Source organism: Rhipicephalus microplus, chromosome 4, assembly GCF_043290135.1.
Source record: "Rhipicephalus microplus isolate Deutch F79 chromosome 4, USDA_Rmic, whole genome shotgun sequence".
NCBI classification, from domain to species: Eukaryota; Metazoa; Arthropoda; class Arachnida; order Ixodida; family Ixodidae; genus Rhipicephalus; species Rhipicephalus microplus.
Window position 1 is genome coordinate 10,733,945 of NC_134703.1, and position 21,494 is coordinate 10,755,438.

A 21,494-nucleotide genomic window follows, 5' to 3' on the forward strand; every position below is an offset into this window, starting at 1 on the left:
GATGAGAGTCACAACTGTAATTCATAGCAACATCAAAGAAGCATGACCTAGCTAGTTCAACAAGATTTAAACTAGCCGAGCAGCGGTAAGGCCGACGCAGCAATGAAAAAATAAAGTTTAGGAATATCAACGGAGACTTCAAACGCACAACACTGCTACACTCCAGACACTGCGAACAACGTAAGAAATTGACAAAAATAGAACTAGCTAGTTACGGAGAGTCAAGTTCTACTTGAGTTGTATTAGCGCGGCACACATGAGAAAGAAACCCGTCAAGAGAAAGGTAGGCGCAAAACTTCCACCTGTTTATTCCATCCCCTTCACACCAGTTAGTATGAAGTAACCTTTAGCGGCGTGTTGTGTGTAGCGCCCTTAATGCGGCTGATGCGGAGAGCAGAGGTTCGAGCTTGGACTCGGGCCTGAGGCTGCATTAAAGCGTCTCTTCACCGGACTACGGCTCTTCCTTCGCGCTGTCACCGTGCACTTGAGTCATCCAGGGGACCCATTCCGAACCTCAAACATCTTCCCTCCTTAGCTAGTGTAGAAGCTAGTCGAGGAGGAGAAAATTAACTACACCCATTTCATACATGAGCAAAACAAAACAAAAAAAAAACTAATCTTGCACGTGATTTCATCCCAAGAAACGTCATTTCCTTTTCCAACAAAGCAATTCATCGCTAGCCGACGTAGAAGATTAGTTTTGTCTCCGAATATAAACTTGCTCACACCCACAAAGGGCCACACTGTCCATTATGGCTCAGCCAAATTATAGGTTATATAAAAAAAACGACGAAGGCCGTGTAAATAAAAAAATCCGAGAGGTACAATTATTCAACCATGTATATATAGAAGACAGAGAAAAGAAAAATATTTTTCTGTTGGCCGGTAACACCAACAGCGTAATCTTCCGACACCCCTGCGGTTTGCACCAGACTGACTGAATCCAAACAATAACAGATTAAAGGAGGTAAATGTGAATCCTAGCTTACCAGTCGGGATTTCCAGAACGTTTTAAGATCGTTGCGAATGACACATAGATTGGGAAATGAGACGCCAGATTTGTGATAATGACAATAACTTCACCTGGGAACTCTACAGCGAAAGCTTGTCGGACATACCTCGCATCTTCGCGAAAGGCATCTTGAGGTGTGTGCAGTACGTGCTCATCGAATAGAATTAGAGCGGTTTCGTTGTTCTTTAAAAAAAATGAGAGAAAAATGAGGGACTATTATGTAGACCGAATAAAGTTATTTCGCTCACTCACAGGACCATCTAAAGACACTCTAGCGAGCAAGTCAGCTAGCCGGCCAATAACGATACAACCTTTGCATTGCGCTGCTAGGAACCTTCCTTCTGCGTTGTAGCTGTGTTCACGTCATTGAGACACCTCTCAGTCTATCCTATACTGTACTTCCCACACAATAATCAACAGCACCCGCAATCAATAAATTTAACAAGTTGTTTTTATCCCAAGCTCAGTGAACGACGTTACTTGAGCAAGTCAACTTGCAAAGCTAATTTAGTTTTTTGGACGCAGAGAAAAATAACACGTACATTAGCCCACTGGGCCACGTTCTTTATGTTATGGGATCCCACCTACCCAGCAGCCTGAGCACTCCACAACTTACCGCCTGTTTTCCTGCGTGAATCTTTCAGAATGCGTTCGGCCACAGACACCGCTAACAGAATTGTGTACCCTGCTTGGATGAGACGCTTGTTTTCCGTCTCGAAACTCGACGCCATTTCGCGATGACCTGATTCGGCCAGGAAAGATTTAAAGCACGTGTTTGCGATGCGCCTCTCTTGACGACTTCTGAGTGCGCGAAGACAAAAGAGGCTTATTTAGCTCGCAGCGCATGCGAAACACTAGATGGGAGTTATTAGTGTAGTTAGTGGGACGTAATAATTTACGGATCTTGAATACATTTTTCAGGAAACGGGCTAACCGCAAGTGGACGTGGCGAAGTCCTAAGGGCGAAACTAAAACTGAAATTGACTTCATTCTGCGTGCACACTCAGGCATTGTACAGGATGTAAAAGTGGTTGGCAAGATCCGATGCAGTGACCACAGAATGGTAAAAGCTCGTACTCACCTAAATTTTAAAAAGCAAAGGCCAAAACTGATACGCAAGAAGCCAATTATTGAACTAGCGGTGAGAGCGAAAGTACAGGAATGCAGTGTTTCGCTACACAATAGATTCGAAGCACACACGAGGTAACCGACGTTAGCATTGACCCAATGAACGATAATGTTACTAGTATCATAATAGAGTGTGCAATGGAAGGCGGGGGTAGACGCTACACAGGACTCTGGCAAATCATCTCAGGAGACGAAAAATCTTATTAAGACACGACAAACCACCAAAACATCAAATACAACCGACAAAATACAGCTAGTGCAGCTTTTGAAGTTAATAGATTTAAGATAGCCGACGCCAGAAGCTATAATATGGACTGAATTAAGCAGCCTGTAAAAAGTGGCAGAAGGCTAAAAGCTGCGAAGGCAAACATCGGATGTATACATTAGACAACAATGAAGGCAATGTCATAATCAATATGGATAGGATAGTGGAGGTGGCGGAGGAGTTCTACAGAGAGCTGTACAGAAGCGAAAACAACCAGGATGATATCCCCAGAAACAATAATAGTCCAGGCGAATTCAACATCCTACCAGTAACGACAGGGGATGTAAGAAAAGCCCAAGAAGGAATGAAAAGCCGCCGGTGAGGATAAGGTAAAAACGGACCTCCTGAAAGATGGTGGAGACATTGTGTTGGAAAAATTGGCCACCTTATATACGAAGTGTCTGTTGACGGGAAGGGTACCATAATCTTGGAAGAAAGCCAACATTATCTTAATCCACAAGAAAGCAGACGTCAAGGACTTGAAAAATTACAGGCCTATCAGCTTACTGTTCGTTCTCCAGAAACTATTTACAAAAATAATAGCTAATAGAAATAAGGCGACATTAGACTTCAATCAACCAAAGGATCAAGCATGATTTAGTACCGGCTACTCCACTATACATCATATTGAGACTATATTTAGTAATAGAGAAATGCGGGAATATACCCAATCCCTATACATAGCCTTCATAGATCACGAGAAGGCGTTTGACTCAGTCGAAAGATCAGCAGTAATCCAGCTTCTACAGAATAAGGACATAGAAGAACCCTACATAAACTTACTGGAAGAAATCCACACTCGATCCACAGCCACCATAGTTCTCCATAAAAAAAGAAACAGAATCCCAATAAAGAAGGGTGTAAGGCAGGGAGACACCATCTCTCCAATGCTATTCACCGCGTGTTTACAGGAGGTATTCAGATAGACTGGGAAGAGTTAAGTATAAGAGTTAATGAAGAGTATCTCAGTAAACTGCAATTCTGATAACATTACCTTGAGTAACAAATTACGACTCATTATTACAGAACTGGACACGGAAAGCAGAAAGGTAGGTCTGAGAATAAATATGCACATAACTAAATGAACGTGCAGCAGTCTCCGCAAAAAAACAGCACTTAGCGATACGTGGAGAGACGCTGGAAGTTGCAAAGGAATATGCCTACTTAGGACAGGTAGTAACCGCGGAGCCGAACCATGAGAGTGAAATAACTACAAGAATAAGGATGCGGTGAATCACATTCGGTAAGCATTCTGAAATCATGAATGGTAATCTGCCACTAAACCCTCAAGAGGAATGTATATAACAGCTGCATCTTGCCAGTACTTACCTACGGAGAAGAAACCTGGAGGCGTACAAAGAGGGTTAATCATAAAATGAGAACGACGACGCGAGCGATGGAAAGGAAAATGATAGGTGTAACCTTAAGAGACAAGTAGCGAGCACAGTGGGTCAGGGAACAAGCCGGGGTCAAGGATATAGTTGAAATCAAGAAGAAGAAATGGACATGGGTCGGGCACGTAGCAAGTAGGCAGGACAACCGCTTGTTATGAAGGGTAACTGACTGGATTCCCAGAGAAGGCAAACGCACGAAGGGGAGACAGAAAGTTATGTGGGCCGATCAGGTTTAAAAGTTTGAAGGTATAACGTGGCCACGGAAAGCACAAGACCGGGCTGATTGCCCGATCATGGGAGAGGCAGGCCTTTGCCCAGCAGTGGGCGTAGTCAAGCTGATGATGATAGCGCATACCACACGCATGTTTTGACGGAAAAGAAAATGATGTTTCTTGGAATTGGATCATTCGCACAATGATTTTTTTTTTTTTTGCACATGCATAAGATGGGTATGGATGGCATGAGATAAACAGTTGGAAGTGTAGCACCTACCTTTCTCTCTAAGTTTGTGTCGTGTTTGCTTCTTATATGCACCGCGCTATTACAAACTAGGTTTATGAATGACCAACTCGCCCGAGCTGTAAATATTCTCAAGTCGAACGACCGCCAACCCACGAAGCGCACGCGATCTTGTGAAACTCGCGCAACGTTGACCGCGCGTGCCACGAAGTGACGCCGCTGAGAAACACATTCGTAGCCCGGGGAAGATAGACTCACCATATTTTCTCGCAGTGTCATGTCAGGTATCCAGAGTAGTAATATCCAAGGTGTCCGTAGAGACGCACCGCATGCGCGAACAGCACAGCGTGTCTTGAAAGCGTACCACGCGAGTTTGTAAACCTCCTTGTTTGCGTTCTGATCGGAGCGTCACACACGAACAGCCAACGCACAATACGACCACCGGCCGAATGAGCGATCTTTGCGAGCGCCGCCGCGAGAGGCCGCCACTGAGCCGACCCGTTCGGGTGGCTGCGACTGGGACGCCCACTCGCGGCGGACATCGCAGTCATGACGTCAATTTTTACGTGGGGTACGTCACTGGCGCGGCAAGTTTATTTTATGGCTTCGTAGCCCGCATTGGCGGGCAGACGCGGCGTGGACCTTGCAGCGTGTGCGAATAATCATCCTACTCGCTAACGAAAATTGTAAGCGCTTCGCTCCGTAGAAAGTGGTGGGCACACCGAAAGCTGAATGCGCCAAGCCCGTGTTTTCAGCTGCGCGTGAAGGAAAGGCGACTACCCCTATCCATCATTTGTGATTTAAAGTGAGACCTTGACGAATGTTAAGCATTGGATTGAGGCCTCCGCGTCGCCGTATGCTTCCAAATTGCTGCATTCCTTCATTTCTTGGTGGATTCGACTCCTATGCGTCATAAGTACATTGCTCAAGAAATTTGACCGTACATTACTTCTAACCGCATTTGACAAAATAGTAATAAATAAATAAATAAATAAGCAAATAAATAAATAAATAAATAAATGTAAGAGCATATTTCAACCCAATCATGACATCGGCCATATTATTATCGAGTGCAGGAGGGAACTTTTTGTATTTGGCTCTGTATTCGAGGACGCTGCAGAGACATTTATATCCTCACGAATAGGGGCACACCTCATTTCACAACTCATACAGACGATATCAACCAGGGAATAAATTTCGTAACAAAGAGATTTAACGCCAATTATTTTCGTTCTTCATTAGGTAATCGTTATTGACGCACTAATGGACAAGATCCCAAAAATGGCGACACGACAATAATGACAAGAATAAATGGTGTCACTGAAAGAAATGTTCCGTCCTGCACCTGCATACCGATACACGTATATGCCTTTCGGTGGCCGTGAAAATTGATGCTTGAACAATTAATTGCAAAGATAAAAGTGACAGCGCCTATCTCAAGGTTTAAAGTGGAGGGATGGCCTCTACCAAGAAAGTTCGATAGATTACGCAAGTAGCCTTCTTGCCATCGCCGAGATAACACAGGGCGCTTCGATATGTCAACGTGGCAGAGCCACACGTTTAAACGCTGTCAGCATCATCGGCAAATCAAGGCATCGAGCGTCACCACCAAAGGGCGCCCTTATAACAGTAGCTAAATATAAACCCATTCGTTGACCATCACTGCTTCACTAAGCAAGGCATTCCTCGAAAGCCGGTGAAGAGGGGTCACTCGTGAAAGATGCGAGGAGCCCTCGCTTGAGGCCGGGCTCGGCAGCAAGTCGACGCCGAAGGTCGATCTACGGGAATAGCGTCTCCACGTGACTTTGGGGTACGCATAATTGGGCCGGCCTCCTCCGATTTGTGCCATAACATTTAAGGAGTGCCATGACTTAGCCCCAGAGGCTACCGAATTGCTCTTCATTACTCGGCTAGGGCGGTGACCAATCACGATCAGCCCACAAAAAGGACAAAAAACAAAAGAAAGTGCGCGACACAAGCGCTGTCTTACAAGAGAAAGTTCAACGCGAAAAACGTGCCATATATATGCACAAGCACCTTTTGTGCGCTAATCGTGATGAGTATGTTCCGAAAAGCCCAATTTGCTACTTCAGGGTCCTTTCTGTTGAAGGCTATATTTCTTTTCTCTCTCTTTCTTAATGCCAATCGTCGATAGAGCGCCTGACCTTGAACTGCTCCGGGGGAATGCAGTAGAGTGTATTCGGTCGACAGGGCCCACTCGCTCAGTGCAGGCAGCCGCCCGAAAGAGCTGGCAAATATACAAGGTCTATATTCGAATCGCGACGCTGGTTTGAGTAAGTGCCTTTCGGCCGGCTTCAGAATGTGCCGCGATCGTATATGGGATGGTCAACTTAAAGATGGCTCTCTGTGGGCTTACGTTCCGTCGTCTAACGTCGAGTCACGAGAGCCGCAAACTCCACGGGGCGGGTTATTATACTGCATTGTTCTTTTCCTTCGCGGAGACTCCCTCAGCTGCTGCGGAGTGCTGACTGCGCACATCTGTAGAGTTCAGCAATAATGTTGAAGAAGAGCTCCGGTAATGGAGGGAGTGTTAGCTGGGAGCGTGGGCAAGCGCGCATGCAGCAACTTGACAGAAACACAAAGCTCAAGGTCAGCGACGGCCGACTGGATATTGAAGCCCGGAACAGCGATATAGCAAGAACCTCTCCTGAAAATCTGGACGACCGCACAAGTCTACTAACTTGTACTTACTTACAGCGCAACACCAGAAAAAATAGAGGACAGGGAAGGAGCAAGAGAGAAAGAAAAGACGGCGCTGACTCACAACTGTTGTTTATTGGAAAAACGGGGTGAAAAGTACACATATATATATAGGTACTGGCAGCCTACATCACAACATGCGCAGAATACGAGGTGCACCTAGGTAGCGTTGTCACACTCATGGCAATAAACAAGATTGGCCTAAATAACCTAATTCTTTTTCATGCAGTGTGACGGATGGTTCACTAACGCACTTGCAAGTGTGAATGCACGGGGTGATGCTATGAGGGGGAGTAAAGTTAAAATCCGTTGGCGACGCTGATATCGGTGTCAGTAACGCGCCTTATATACAGATGGTAGCGTTGCCTCCGGGACATCCATCGCACGACCCGCTCTCGACGGGAGACTGAGAGAGAAGGCGGGCGCGCGAGAGAGAGGGGTGCGCGCGCAGCTGCAGTGAGCGAGGAGAGCGGAGGAGCGAGCGGAGGAGCGAGCGAAGGGGGATATCAGCGTCGCGTCCGTGGCTTATTCGGTAGAGCGTCGCGCTGCGGCCCGCCAAGTCCTCTTTCTTTTAAAGATAGAGAGAAGACTGCGGACGCCGCCGACGGCGGTGGATGGTTTGGGGTCGCTTATAAAGTGTATTCACACTTAAAAAATTGGCAGATCCCGCGTACAGGGCGAATCTATGATATGCGAAGCACGAATGAGAAAAGTTCATATTTCACTTTGAAATCAGCGCAACGATACGTGGTGGAGGAAAATTATACCGTACATGACTTCCGTGTCATCATTATCATGTTTCGATGTTTCGTTTACCTTCGTCATCTATCCTCGTCACGTGTAATCACGCTTAGTATATGTGGAGCGAGCCCATTATAAGCGTGGTATGTTGTCATGTTCTTACATGACACGCGTGTCAGGATAATCATGTTTGCACCAGTCATATATTTCGTCCTCCATTCACGTCACATAACACCAAATTTGGTATATGTGGAGCCAGCAAAACGACCGCGAGCACTGTATGAAGGGCCCAAGATACCTCAATGCACCGTTCACCCACGCGCAGGCTGGGCACAGCGACGTTACGTTAGCAAACCGCGAGCAATCTATAGTCCGACGCCAAGTGCGACCGGCGTGACCTGCGTACTTCGGCGCAGCCCGACGGCAACCGGTGCGAACTGCGACATGCTGCATTTCGCGCCGATGCGTTACCCAGACAACATTGCGTCTCCGTCTTTTCGTGACGGAGGAATGCCGTACCCGCTGAAACGCTCATGCGTCAAAGCAACGCAGCGCGGCACGCGCCTGCGAGTATATATATATATAGCAGGGCTGGCGCCTGGCGTGGCAACGCCGGCGTGACGCGACGATATGAACGCTGGCGAGCACGCGCATCGCGTCACGTCGAAATGTATTGGTGCCTTGACTGTGGCATGTAGTCGTAATCTCACATGAAACGCATCTCATGATTGCCATGTTCGCCCCAATGACATACCTTCGTCATCCATTGACGTCACATAATACAAAATTTGGCATATGTGAAGCTAGCGAAATGACCACGAGCGCATCATGAATGTGGCATGTAGTCATGTTGTTACATGGCACGCATCTCATGATTATCATGTTTGCACGAGGCACATGCCTTCGTCATCCATTCACGTACCGTGATACGAAACATTACATGTGAACTAAACTACCGCAATAGGAACAAAACCATGAAATGTAAATCATGTCATTCATGACATACATGTCATAATTTTCATGTTATGACTAGTCAAATATGATCGCATACCGTCATGTTATGTCATACCAAGTTGGTATCGATACGGTTATCCAAACAGCCAGGTGAGCTAAAAGTCGTAGGCGGCTAGATAGATAGATAGATAGATAGATAGATAGATAGATAGATAGATAGATAGATAGATAGATAGATAGATAGATAGATAGATAGATAGATAGATAGATAGATAGATAGATAGATAGATAGATAGATAGATAGATAGATAGATAGATAGATAGATAGATAGATAGATAGATAGATAGATACGCTCATAGTCACCGAAGTTCGCTAAGAAATGCTTTGCATTTAAAAATGTAGTGCGCTTACAAACTAGACGGACGAACTTGATATTAAGGAACGCCGTGCGGTTACACAAGGCAAGGCGTTCTATCAGATCGCTTTGGTGATCTGTTACAACGCGCAGTGCACTAACAGCCAAAAAATAACTGACATGCGAGACTGGTAAGAATGTTGTCTATCCGCCTCCTCAAGTGAGTGCTTCTTGCGCTGCACTGGCTAACATCCCTGTCATTCCTTCTCCTCCTCTTGCGCTGCTGTGATCCATACTGGTATTATTATCGTCATGACCACGCAAATACTCGTCGTAATACATGAGCCGTGAACTCGTTCGCGACGTTGGCAACAACGTGTTTCGTTTCTGCGGTGCGCCGTGCCAGCGTTCTGCACGCAAATCGCCGGACTCGCTTGGACGACGACGATGACTATAAGACAGACGTCACGTGGACACTGCGCACGCCCAGACAGGTCGCTGGGGGAGGGTCGAGGCTCCTCGACGGGGTCTTCGACCCGGCCTCCGTGGACCCGGCAAAAGCGAGTTTGCGCTCCGAGAAAGCGTCGCCCAGCACTGCGTCTTACCGCCTATATTGAGCGCTGCCGGTGGGGAGAGAAGTCGCGTGACGTCACCACACGCAGGCGGCCACACACTGTTCGCTCTAGGTGCGCGTCGTCTGCGAGCCAATCACGAACCAAAAAAAAAAAAAAGCACCACTCGGCCAATGAGCCCCCCAACTACGAACGTATACAAAGCATCAAAACAATAGCTGCTGTTCGGGAAAACTGCCCTGCTCACATGCCCCTGTCTCCTCACTCGACTAGGAGCGTTGTTTGAAAAGTGACAGAATGTATATTGGTTCAGGCCTGAAGTGGAAAGTGGTGCCGGAGTGGCTCGGCGCCAAGCGGTTCTGAGAATTCAAAGCATCCACGTGGTTCTGCTCGATAACTACGGTCAAACGAACGAAAGAAAAAAGTTGGCCTGAGCAAAACGCCACGGTACATCGCCTGTTCCGGGTCACGTGCCAAAGGACCCCTTCTAGCGATCGGGGTTGAAGAATGGCTAACCTAACAACGAGGTTAGTTCGATACAATGTTGAGCTGCTCTATACTTAGCCTCCGATGTTACCGTGCGTTGTAAAACATTTGCGCCTGCCCTCACTGGAAGTCCATTACACAGTCGAAACTCGTTCAAACGAAGTAGCTTCAAGACATTAAATTAGTTTGTTCAGTGAGATATTCGCTGGAACTGTAGTAATAAAAATCGACTCTAAGAAATTCACAATCTGGTTAGAGTACAATAAACGCCTTAAACACACTACAGTCGGATACGACTTTAAGAGCATCCCTCACAGCCGAAACGGGCACACGCCACTCCAGAGTGACGTCATGCGCCGAATGGCCTCGCCATCGGATGAGCGGAACTTCATTCGCAGAGGTGGTGATCTGGCGGGGGAAGGGGGGGGGGGCTGTGCGGACTATAGTTGCATTCCCCAGCAGTGAACGAGGAACGTGTCCTCTTATACCATTTCGAGCTTCGGTTCATACGACGGTGCAACCAACTGAAATGCGACTTTTTCTTTTCACAAGCGCGTAATGCTTCAGAGGCCAGCTGGCTTGTCGTTTATCCATCGTCTCGTGTCGCATGGTCACGCAGAGGTCAATACGGCAGCTCTACAAAAAGGCAAACGATGCTCACAGCCAGCGCGAAATAAACAAGGTCTAAAATGATATCAAACAGCAGGAATAGGCCCAAGCTGTCTCCATAATTTACCTATGATCGCGAGAAACGCTTCTGAAACATGCGGCTGATACCCGTACCGCTTAGGATAGGGACACCAGCTCGGCAAGCGCCAAGAGTTGCTCTTGTTACGCATTTCTTCCGATTTCACGCTGATATAGAGAAGCGTTATCCGCAATAGTTAGAAATGCGCGATGAGCCACAACACAAGAACGACATTAGTGCAGTGCGGGATTGCTCCTTTTCTCTTTGCGTTATATGACTGAAATTTCGCAACTTTGCTCGAACAATAAAAAAAAACGCAGCAGATCCGCGGAGTGAATGATAATGAGGGGGCGAGGCTTCGGAGACTTATATCGGTAAACCGTGAATCGTTCGTCCGCTGACCGCGTCCATACGTCCGTCCATGCATCCGTCTGTCTGTCTGTCCGTCTGTCTGTCTGTCTGTCTGTCTGTCTGTCTGTCTGTCTGTCTGTCTGTCTGTCTGTCTGTCTGTCTGTCTGTCTGTCTGTCTGTCCGTTCGTCCGTCCGTCCGTCCATCCTTCAGTCTCTCCGTCCATCCAGTGAACACTCCCAGTATCACCATCTCGCATCTTTTAATCATATATTCATCATATACAAGTACCGCCATCTAGCGGAAATTTCAAGAGCTAAACGAGAGGTTGTTAGCTACTACATACATCGAGGACGCATGACTGACGGCTTAAGGTGCTTAGCCCCTAAAATGTACTCGAGGATTGTCTTTCAGCATTTATTCTGCTTTTAATGCTATTTTGTAGTTTTGAGTGTCACGGGAGTCAAATATTTCTTGGTTACGGCTGATATGGTGGCTGTCACGTTTTTGGTTTCGTTATAAGAAAATATAGGCGCTGATTGAACTGAGTCGCTCGAAACTGCGGTGCATCTTAGCTGATGAGAGCACTCGGCTGGTCTTGGTTCGACTCGGACATGCCGATGCGCAAGGTCTCATAGATGTAAATCACAATTATTGGCTAGCTATCGATAGGGTATCACTTATCAACCAAAGCACCAAGTAGCCTAGATAAAGAGATGTCTTTTTTTTTTCTCCTTTTCTTTCTACTGTTATCTCTTTTTATTTACTTTTTTTTTGCTGTCGCTGAAATTTTCTAGATCTGCCGTTTCGTTCTCTGCCTGTCATTTTCTCTTCCTTTCTGTCTCTTTGTTTCTCTCATTTATTCCATTTTTTTTCTTTTTGTATGTGTGTGCGTGTCTTGATATTTGTATTTTCCAGTCTCTTTTGTACCTGCTTCTCTTTCTCTCTTTGTAAATTTATTTCTCCGTCTTTCTTTCCTTTATTTCTGTGCACTTTCTTTCTCCCATACGAGCTGTTGCACCCCACGCCGGACAAATCGTCACAGCGGAAAAGCGCGCGCCTGCCGCTCATGTGAACAGGGAGCGAAGCAGTACAGCGTGAAATAGTACCGTCATCACGGTGATTGTCTTCTTGTCGACGTCGGGCGGCGGGCAGACGGTGGGCTCAGCCATAAAAGATTAAGAGTAACTGAAACGAAGCCTTAGCAACCTATGTTCGCGTTCAGATTGCTATAACCAACAACTCGCGATATAACTGATGTTATAACGAGGCTCGGATGCTACTGTTGTGCAGAACGCTCCCTAATGTACAACTGTAAACTTTGATGTTAGACAACGATGCGCACTGATGGACGTGTAATGCGCCGAATTGTCATACCTGTGGTAACTGCATGCATCACTTTCAATGCGTGTATCAACGGGCCGAGTCACTGTACACAGTAATCCTATTCACTGTCAGTTGCCAAAAATTAAAAATACTTCTCTTCAACCCTTCGAACAGTGCGCAAAGAAGTAAGCGTAATTTAGTAGCCTTGCTACTGAAATGAAAACAAAAATGTGTGCTAGCGTAAGCCAATGAGCCTACTGAGGGCTCATTTTTAAGTATTCTTATGAGCATAATATTGCACGAAATCAGAATTGACGGCCGTTTCTTGGAGCATTTAAAGAGGTAAAAAACCATGTATACAATTTTTTCGCAATTGCAAGAGTGGACTGAGTCCTAGAAACAACTTTTAGATCTGCTAATTATTTAGAACCCTCTATAGTTCGCTCGCGTAAACGTATAAAATCTAGCTTCTGTTCTAGTTTGCTAACAGCGTCAATTTCAGATGTTCGTCTACTGCAGAGCCCCTTCGCCCAAATCGCAGCCAAAAGAAGAAAAAAAGCATTCACGCGAAGCTATTACTTATTCGAACATACGAATCAATATTGCTTTTTGGTTTTCGTATATCTAAACGAAAGGCTTCGCTTTACTTGAAAAAATGTCCCAGTAACACTCCATGCGATCTTTACGACTTGTGATCTTAAAGCGAAATACGTCTGCAGATCTGTGGGAGATACAATAGCATTTCAGGAGGAATATCGCAAAGAGAATCTTTCGTAACTTTGACGAATATTTATGGTTGCCCGACGAGGTATACAGTCTGAATGCCATGAGAAGCAGTTGAAACTGCACATAGAAGTGGTTGCCTATATATCAGCAACATTTCTTTGTATACTGTAAGAAACTTCGACAGAAATGTGTATAGACAGTGTTTTACGCTTTCAGTGGACGTTCACGTTAAATGACTAGAAACCTCACCGCGAGCTTAAAAAAAAATTTGTAGTTGAAGGAGTTAGTGACGCTCTGCAGTTTCAAAAACAGTGTTGTCGCTAGAAGTCCGAAGCACATATTATATATATCCCGCGGCTTGAACAAATGTGTTTCCTCGTGAACAGTCGACGCTAGAGGCTGTTGTCCGGAAAACAAGAATTTATTTAGCCGAGAGTATTCATTTTGTTTTAAACCTACTGTTAGGCAAGCAAGGATGCCGGCCGTAAGGAGAGAGGCACAAAGTAGCTTTTGCGCATTGGACATGTGGTGATCACACGCTTATTTACCAGTATTCATGCTTTTGGAAATAAATGAATGTGTGCAATATAAGTGCACGTATTCGCTTTAACGGGGTTATGCTTTAGAGAACTGCCATTTTTACAGTTTCGGATAACGATTGTTTACTTGTTTCGATGCGTGAACACGGGAAGGTTTTGACTAAGTAAGACTAAGTTATTAAAACAATCATTGATTCATTGTTAAACGAAATAAGAAAAGTGGTTTTCTCACAAGAAATAGACGGTATAAATATATTGGTTACTACGTTTAATTCTCAGCTGAGCGCAAGTGCTAATGACTTTAAGGTGAACAGTAGTGAGCAAGTGAAATAACTTTTTTTTATGCCCACAATAAACGCGAGTTAACTCAGCGGCACCTGGCAAGGCCCACTCGGGATGGTTAAACCTGACCGCCCTCTGGACGGGCAAGATTTGAGAGGTGAGGTCCTGGGCCTTAATCAGCTTGTTCATTTCCTCTTCTTGGAAAGGGTGACTGGCAAAGAACATGCTCGAATTCCTCGTGGCCGCGACACAAGGGCAATGCGGGTATGCGAACAGCGCGGGGTATATTGCATACCGCAGGGCTCGTGTCTTGTTTGGAGCAGCTTGGGCCCTGCACCGCGAGGAGTGTGGCAGGGGCAGTGCTCTTCTTGAGAGATAAATGTACTTGCATATCTCGTTGTACGTGCAGAGAGGCTCGAATCAGCCAGGAGTAGTAAGTCAGCTCAGAGTGCGTTTTTAAGTGGCGTACACCACAAATAAAAGCTTAAATAGCAGTCATGCCTAAACGGCTCGTTCTTGCAAGTTTTGCTTAGAATTATGTCAACTATAAAAGTGGTGAAAGTGTACTTCTGAGGAAGTTCTTGTCAAAAACATGACAAAGCGGGGTGCGACATTGCACGATTATGTAACGTGTATATATAGTGTCATTCTCTTTTGTATATCCGAGTGCGTACTAAATGCCAAGACGAGCGTTGGCAGCCAGTTGTTGAAATGTGGCAAATCTATACATGTTTGATTTAACATCCAACCGGCCAACATCGGTTGAAGGCGTACATTATAGCTAGACTTCGTATGAAGTCTTTCTCATCACCAGTTCGGTAATGACGTTGGGTGTCCTGACCAGCAACGGCGACTCAGTCGTCGTGAGGACATCTGCGCAGCAATCGCATCGAGTGTAACTTCATCAGAAAAATACGAGACATGGGGCATTCCGCCCATCAACGCCGTTCAATGAAGCTGCGCAATCGTCGCGTCCTCGAAAAGACCGGCACGCCAATCGACGCTATAGGGACGATGAATTGCTTTTTGTTTCGTCACTTTGAAGAGGAAAAAGAGGGCGGCAAAGAAATGTACGAAAGGATCCCACTTACTCTTTTTTCCCTTCCAAAGTCTCCTGAGGGGCCGCAGGATGTCGATTCCGTGAAAATTCCAAAGCACTGTGGAGGCGGCGAACAGCACGAGACACTTCTGAGAAACCATGGTGGCGCTTGGGTTCCTTGCTCAGATCACCCGTGCGCGCATTCCGTTTCGGCGACTTCTCGTTGTTGCGATGAAAAGCTGCCGCACAAGGTTCTTCGCGTCCAAGAACGGGACGGCGTAAAAAGGAATTCACGTCATTGCTGAAAGCTTCAAAAAGTTTCACGAAAGGATGTCAAACAACGCCTTCTTTTGCTGAACAAGGAAAGAGTCGTCGTTCAAGTCGTCGTGTTCGTCAGTGTTGCACACTTGATGCGTGCCGTCGAAGTTTCGATGAGGGCGAAGTTCGATGATTCGTTATGCGTTATAAATACGAGCTAACACTAAGACTCGGGTTAGTTTCGTTGTCAGTTGACGTGTGTTATTCGACTACAAAGAGCACTGAACATATATTATATAGACGAAGGAGAAAAATCAAGTCGATGTTGGCTCAAAGCGCCGGTTTTCTCGAAGCGAGGAGAAAAACGCACGGCGCGGTTTGAGCCCGCTGCTGGCTCTCTGTCTGGGCGCGACCCCCGACCGGCTGCGCTCTCTTATACGGCGGTCTTTGGCCCTGCGCGGCTAAAAATGGCCGCCACTAGCGGATCGTCGACGCCGCCGCCGGAAGAAAGACTTCCCGTTTCGCCCTCAGCAGCAACCCTTTAACGTTGCCGGCATTCCTTATTTTTCTTTAACGTCTCCCCGGCGCTTGCTGCGGTTGTTCGTGTACGTTAATGTTGAACGATAGTTATAGCGCGAGAGCAGAACAACGACACAGAGACAAGACGGACACAGAGGACACGAGAAATTTTACTGCCCGTGAGTTGATCAGCCTACCCTCGATCAGGCGTTTCGAGTATATATAGTGCCCGTTTTTACTCAACGTTTGTGGAAAGCGGCGGCGCCTTCTCTCAAGTCGTGTGTCGGCTGCTCACCCCAAAGTCGGCATTCCGATGGAGGTGAAAGAAACCCGAACAGAGCGATGTCAGCTAAAGAACGCCTGCAGGTGGCCCAAATTTCCGGAGCCTTCCACTACGGCTTGCCGCGTAAGCACCGGTGTGTTGGACTTCAAAGTTGAAGAGCTCTGATTGTGGCGCTCTCTTGAAACACACCTCCTGTTCCGAAATGTGCAAGTCACGTATTGTCAGAAATCTGTCTGAAGTTTGCAAATGTCTTTTGACTAAGTTGCATGTTGATTTTATTGCATTGACTGCGCAAGTGATAAGTAAAAACCATTTTCTGTGTTCAAGGCTTGTAGGCCTTTGATGATACAAGTCTGAGACAAGACTTATGAGATTGCAGGCTACCGCAAAAAAAAAAAAAAGGCCCGTAATGCCACGTCTGGGCAATGTTTTATACTTTCATCTTGAAACCCTGCATTGTTTTCTCTGCCTAAACGTTTGAATTTACCGCAATAAAAGCGACATGAGAAAGTAGTGTGTGGTTGCGTAAGGGCACTATGTTAACAACGCTTTGCGAATGAAATCAACCAACTCATTGTACAGCGCCTCTCAACACTAGAAAGACAACAGTTATGGCACTGCTGTCGATACGTTTTCGCCTCTGAAGTACATTGTCTGCTTAATATTATTTCGAAATCTCAATAGAACACAGCAATTGTAAGACGCCACTCTTGTATTAACTTGGTTTACATTAATTTATCGAGTTGAATCACGAAATAACACGGGGACAATAATGTATGCTGCAATGAAGCTCCTCCTTCTAAATTGTTCAAGCGTTCGCTGTAAGCAATTGACGTCTGCTAAACTTGGCGTCGTTAGAGCACATTTGGCACATTACACTGGTTTCCGAGAAATCCATACGGACTTATTTGTGGCTTCGTGCTGCAAATGGGTGTTTGTCTTTTTCCCTTTCTTAACTATTCCGCCACCTTGCAGGTTTACTCTTTTGCAACACTGGTATAGAGTGTCGAAAAAAGAAATAGGCCAAAGATTTTGCTATAGGAATTCACCAGGGCATTTCGAGAGCGGTCAAATCTGCGCATGTCATTTTCAAGCACGCCATAAATTTCGATCTATATACGCTCCCTTATCCTTCTTGCTTCGATCGTACTTATGGGTAAGGTGAGAATGGAAACAAGCGAGGATGTGATTCCCTGCCGACGTCACTCACGTGGAGTCGTCGCGTGAGATTAGCGCGTTGCGTGCTCGGCCCCCAATTTAGTGCTCGTTTCGAGAGCTGAGCACATTGTCGCTAGTGCTTGCACGGCCCGGATGAGAGAAGCGAGCCCAGACGAGGGTGAAGGTGATGAAAATACACTGAGAAAGAAAGAAGAAATTTCAGCATTTCGGCTGTGAAGCACCAAAGGAAGCGTGCAAGTTGGCGAAGAGAGTCGCGCTTTGTATGCGAAAAGCGCGCAGTTGTCCACCGCTGGTGTCCGTAACCGCATTGCACGAGATTAGAAAAAAAAACTAGCATGAAAAACATAGTGAGTCTCAAAACCCGGTTATGCTGGGTGCCAGCCCAGTATTCTACCACTGAGCTACGCCAGTGTTTGTGAGTTGTTGGCAAATCTAGCACCAAAGACACAGTGGAGCTCGAACCCGGGTCCGCTGGGTGCCAGCTCAGTATTCTAACACTGAGCTTCGCTGATGCTTGTGACTTGTTGGCAAACTTGCCTTGGGCAAGCTTGAGGCCGGGAAAGCAATCACGTTAATACGACTTATAAAGCGTTTTAAAACATCAAAAGAACAACCAGTCGTCGCACAATGCGAATATATAGCGTAATGAGTGAGCCATCCGAAGCTCCAACCCAGTACAAAAGCTTGTTCTTCTTCCCCTATTAACTGTGGTGCGTACCCACTTCAGCCATAAGTCCTCATCGTCGTCAGCCACTGCATGAACAATTGGCACGAAATTTCTTGCAATTGTTTAGCGTATACCATGCTTCTCAGAAGAATGATGAAAAGTAGCATAGTGAATGCCGGCCTACTACCGAAAAAATTTATTAATAATGCCCTAGTGGGTATCAAGCAAGTGTTCTTGCAGTAGGTACCCAATGAGTGTTTTGAAAAGGCTCTGAAAAGTCGTTCTTCCAGCTTTCGCTGTGACTGCGCTGCGCCTTCAGCGCAGGCCTGGTGTTTTTTTTTTTTTATTTGTCACAGTCAAAGGAAATGTCTGATGTCGCCGATGTCACCACAAAAGAGAGAGAGAGAGCGAAATAGAGGGGAAAGGCAGGGAGGTTAACCAAACTTGGCTCAGTTGGCTACCCTAAACTAAGGGTGAGGGAAGGAGGGAATAATAAAAAGGAAAGAGATAGAGAGAAAAGAAGAAGATTAAGAAAGAGGTGGATAAATAGTCAGCTCCAAACTTCACAGCACGGTCTCACGCTGTTCTTTCACGAGCGCTCGTGAAATCCGGTGGTCCCTAAAAAGCACAAGATAGCTTTCATGGCTTCGCGCGTATGCGAAGCCGTCGGCCAAGGTCCCAGGATCTCTTTTCTGTATGTGGTTGTGAATCCAGCTGACGGAGCTTGGCTTCCATAACATGCCGTTAAGACTGGTATGCTGGGCAGTGGCATAGAATGTGCTCAAGCGTCTCCTCGCAGGCGCAAATCTTCCATTCAGAACTGCTCGTCATTCCAAAGAGAAAAATATACGCATTCGTAAAACCACAAACGGCACAAAACGGGGAACCGCCTCGCCCAGTCTTGAATGACCTAGCCGGCGCGTATCTGGTAAAGAAGCGTCTCTCGTTCTCTAGAAAGTCCGTGGATTACGCATGACCGATGCGGAAACTTGTGGATCGCCCTGAAGTGATTGCGTATTACCTCCTTGTTGTTCTGGTAAGTTTTAGGAGCTCTTATTTTTGGAACTAAAGTTCGCGCTTCACGTGCAATGGCATCAGCTTTTTTCTTTGCCCTCAATTTCGACGTGGGATGAGACCCACTAAAACTCTACATTGAAGCTTTTGCCGATCAGGTGTTTACTCAGCGCCACAGATTGTGTTGTGAATTTTTCTTGAGGTAGCCCTCGATGCAGTCAGCGTGACGCTGACTTTGAATCCATCAGCACTATCACATCTCGTGCAGAAACCGTTCAAAAATTTTCGAAAAGCCGCAGTGATTGCTGTGCTTTCTACTGTTGTGAACAACACAACATGATCCAAGTGGCCCGACCATGACACGACTAGGGAGGGTATTGTTAGGACCGGGGCTCGACGGCATCCCATCACTGCCATTAGTTGTTAGGGCCGGGAGTTGACGGCATCCCACTGCTACCACCAGTTGCTAGGACTGGGGTCTGACAGCATTCCACCTGTGCTGCCAGACGTTGCGACTCGGGTCCGGCGGCTCTCGTCCTGGGTAGCTGGCCGCCGTCCCCGGACCCGTTTAGCCCATCTTGCAGGGAGGAAGGCGCCTTCTTGGGGATATATTTGCAGAGGTTTATTTTACATTATTTACAAGCGAGTGTTTCTCGCTACGTGACGAACATCTAGATTAAAATGTCGTCCTACATCGTGACGACCTCGTCGAAGGGCTGAATAGTCCCGTTTACCAAGATCTCGGATGGGGAGAAAGGACACCAAATCACACTGTCCAATCACCTGTTATACAACTTGCGAGAGTGACGTGCACATACGGCCGAGTAAACCTCGAATCTTGAGGCATGGTCGCTGCACTGCATTGTGTCACCATGGCTTTTTCTTGTCGTGTGCGTCTGCTGGGCGAGGGGTCCCGAGCTCACGACAGCATACATAAAAAGGGCCGCTGTACCCCAGCTCAAATGGCTCTGCCGCACTGCTCGTTCAATGAGCGGGCCGATGTGTGGCTGCCGCCGCTGTCTCTTCCTAGGAAGATGTTGCTACCACGTAAACACTTGTCGTCTCGCGAAAAGGCCTATGCCGTTGTGGTGGCACGATGCTTCACCCTCCGGCCTGGAGAGCAATAGATGGCGGATATAGACCGGCAGCCATTCGGAGATCTGTGCGAGGATCAAAAGAACGCCGCTCCCTTGTAGGCCCAGACGCCATACTACAGTGGATGCCATACTACAGTGGCTGCCATACTACAGTGGCTGCCATACTACAGTGGCTAGAATAGGAAAGAGTGATGAATGCACCGGCTAGCGCGTAACGCCTTGGGAGGAAACCGCCAGGTGGCGCTGGCACAAGTTTAAGGAGAAGCGTCTCTCGGAAAGTGTTACATCAACAGGCCCAGATGGTATTCCAATTAGGCTGATAAAGACATTAGGTCCGAAGTATAAGCAGGCTTTGAGAGAGGCAGTGAGCAAAATAATAATTGATGGTGAAGTTCCCGATGGATGGAAACTTAGCAGGATGAGCATGATCTATAAAGGAAAGGCGGACAAAGCTGACATAAACAACTACCGTCCTATAACAGTGACATCAGTGGTCTACAGGCTGGCGATGCAGATTATAAAGGAAAGTCTGCAGGCATGGATAGAAGATGAGGGGGTGCTGGGAGAACTGCAGAATGGGTTTCGGAAACACAGGAGGTTGGAAGAGAATCTGTTCTCACTGACGCAGTGCATCGAAATAGCAGAAAAGGAACACAGGCCGCTGTGGCTAGCATTCTTGGATATCAAGGGAGCGTACGATAGCGTGGTTCAAGAGGAATTGTGGGGAATACTGGACACACTAGGCGTGGAACATGTAGTCACTAATCTTTTAAAGGGTATCTATAAAGGTAACAAGGTAGTTATAAAGTGGGAAAAACAGGTATCCAAGCCTGCAGAGGTAAAACGGGGGCTTAGGCAGGGGTGCTCCCTGTCACCCTTATTATTCATGATGTACCTACAAGGATCAGAGGCATAATTAGAGGGAAGTGGGCTGGGCTTCAACCTCTCTTTAGTCAAACAAGGAAAACTTATTGATCAGGCACTACCAGTATTAATGTACGCAGATGATATAGTGCTAATGGCTAACAACAAAGAAGATTTGCAGAGATTGATGGACATCTGCGGTAATGAGTGAGATAGGTTAGATTTTAGACTCAGTAAGGAAAAATCAGCAGTCATGATTTTCAATGACAACGAAGGTGGTGAGCTTAGGATGCAGGACGTCACGCTAGAGATAACAGATAAATACAAATATCTGGGCGTATGGATAAGCAATGGGACCGAGTACCTGAGGGAACACGAAATATACGTGACGACTAAAGGTAACAGGAATGCAGCAGTGATGAAAATTAGGGCACTGTGGAATTACAATAGGTATGATGTTGTGAGAGGAATATGGAAAGGGGTCATGGTTCCTGGGCTGACGTTCGGCAATGCGGTCTTGTGCATGAGATCAGAAGTTCAAGCAAAATTAGAAATTACGCAACGTGGAATAGGTAG

The 21,494-nt window shown here is 46.5% G+C and overlaps 2 protein-coding genes across 8 annotated transcripts in view; both read right to left on the reverse strand.

Annotated features, from left to right (window-relative positions):
* The window catches only part of LOC142813947 (uncharacterized), a 57,243-nt gene extending 44,946 nt beyond the window's left edge, over positions 1–12,297 (reverse strand). Inside the window, exon 1 of the mRNA XM_075891899.1 lies at positions 12,235–12,297. Coding sequence (XP_075748014.1) covers positions 12,235–12,297 — 63 coding nt within the window. The remainder of the gene's footprint in view (positions 1–12,234) is intronic.
* The window catches only part of rols (zinc-RING finger and ankyrin repeat domain-containing protein rolling pebbles), a 469,239-nt gene that overhangs the window by 321,934 nt on the left and 125,811 nt on the right, over positions 1–21,494 (reverse strand). For 3 of the 7 annotated variants that reach the window (XM_075892148.1, XM_075892147.1, XM_075892146.1), the window contains exon 1: positions 15,090–15,340. The exons of 1 other annotated variant lie outside the window; for it this stretch is intronic. In XM_075892148.1, coding sequence (XP_075748263.1) covers positions 15,090–15,198 — 109 coding nt within the window. In that variant the 5' untranslated portion in view covers positions 15,199–15,340. Of the gene's footprint in view, positions 1–4,516; positions 4,698–15,089; positions 15,341–21,494 lie in introns of those variants that run through there. 3 more of the 7 variants (XM_075892149.1, XM_075892153.1, XM_075892152.1) reach the window with 3 other exon arrangements.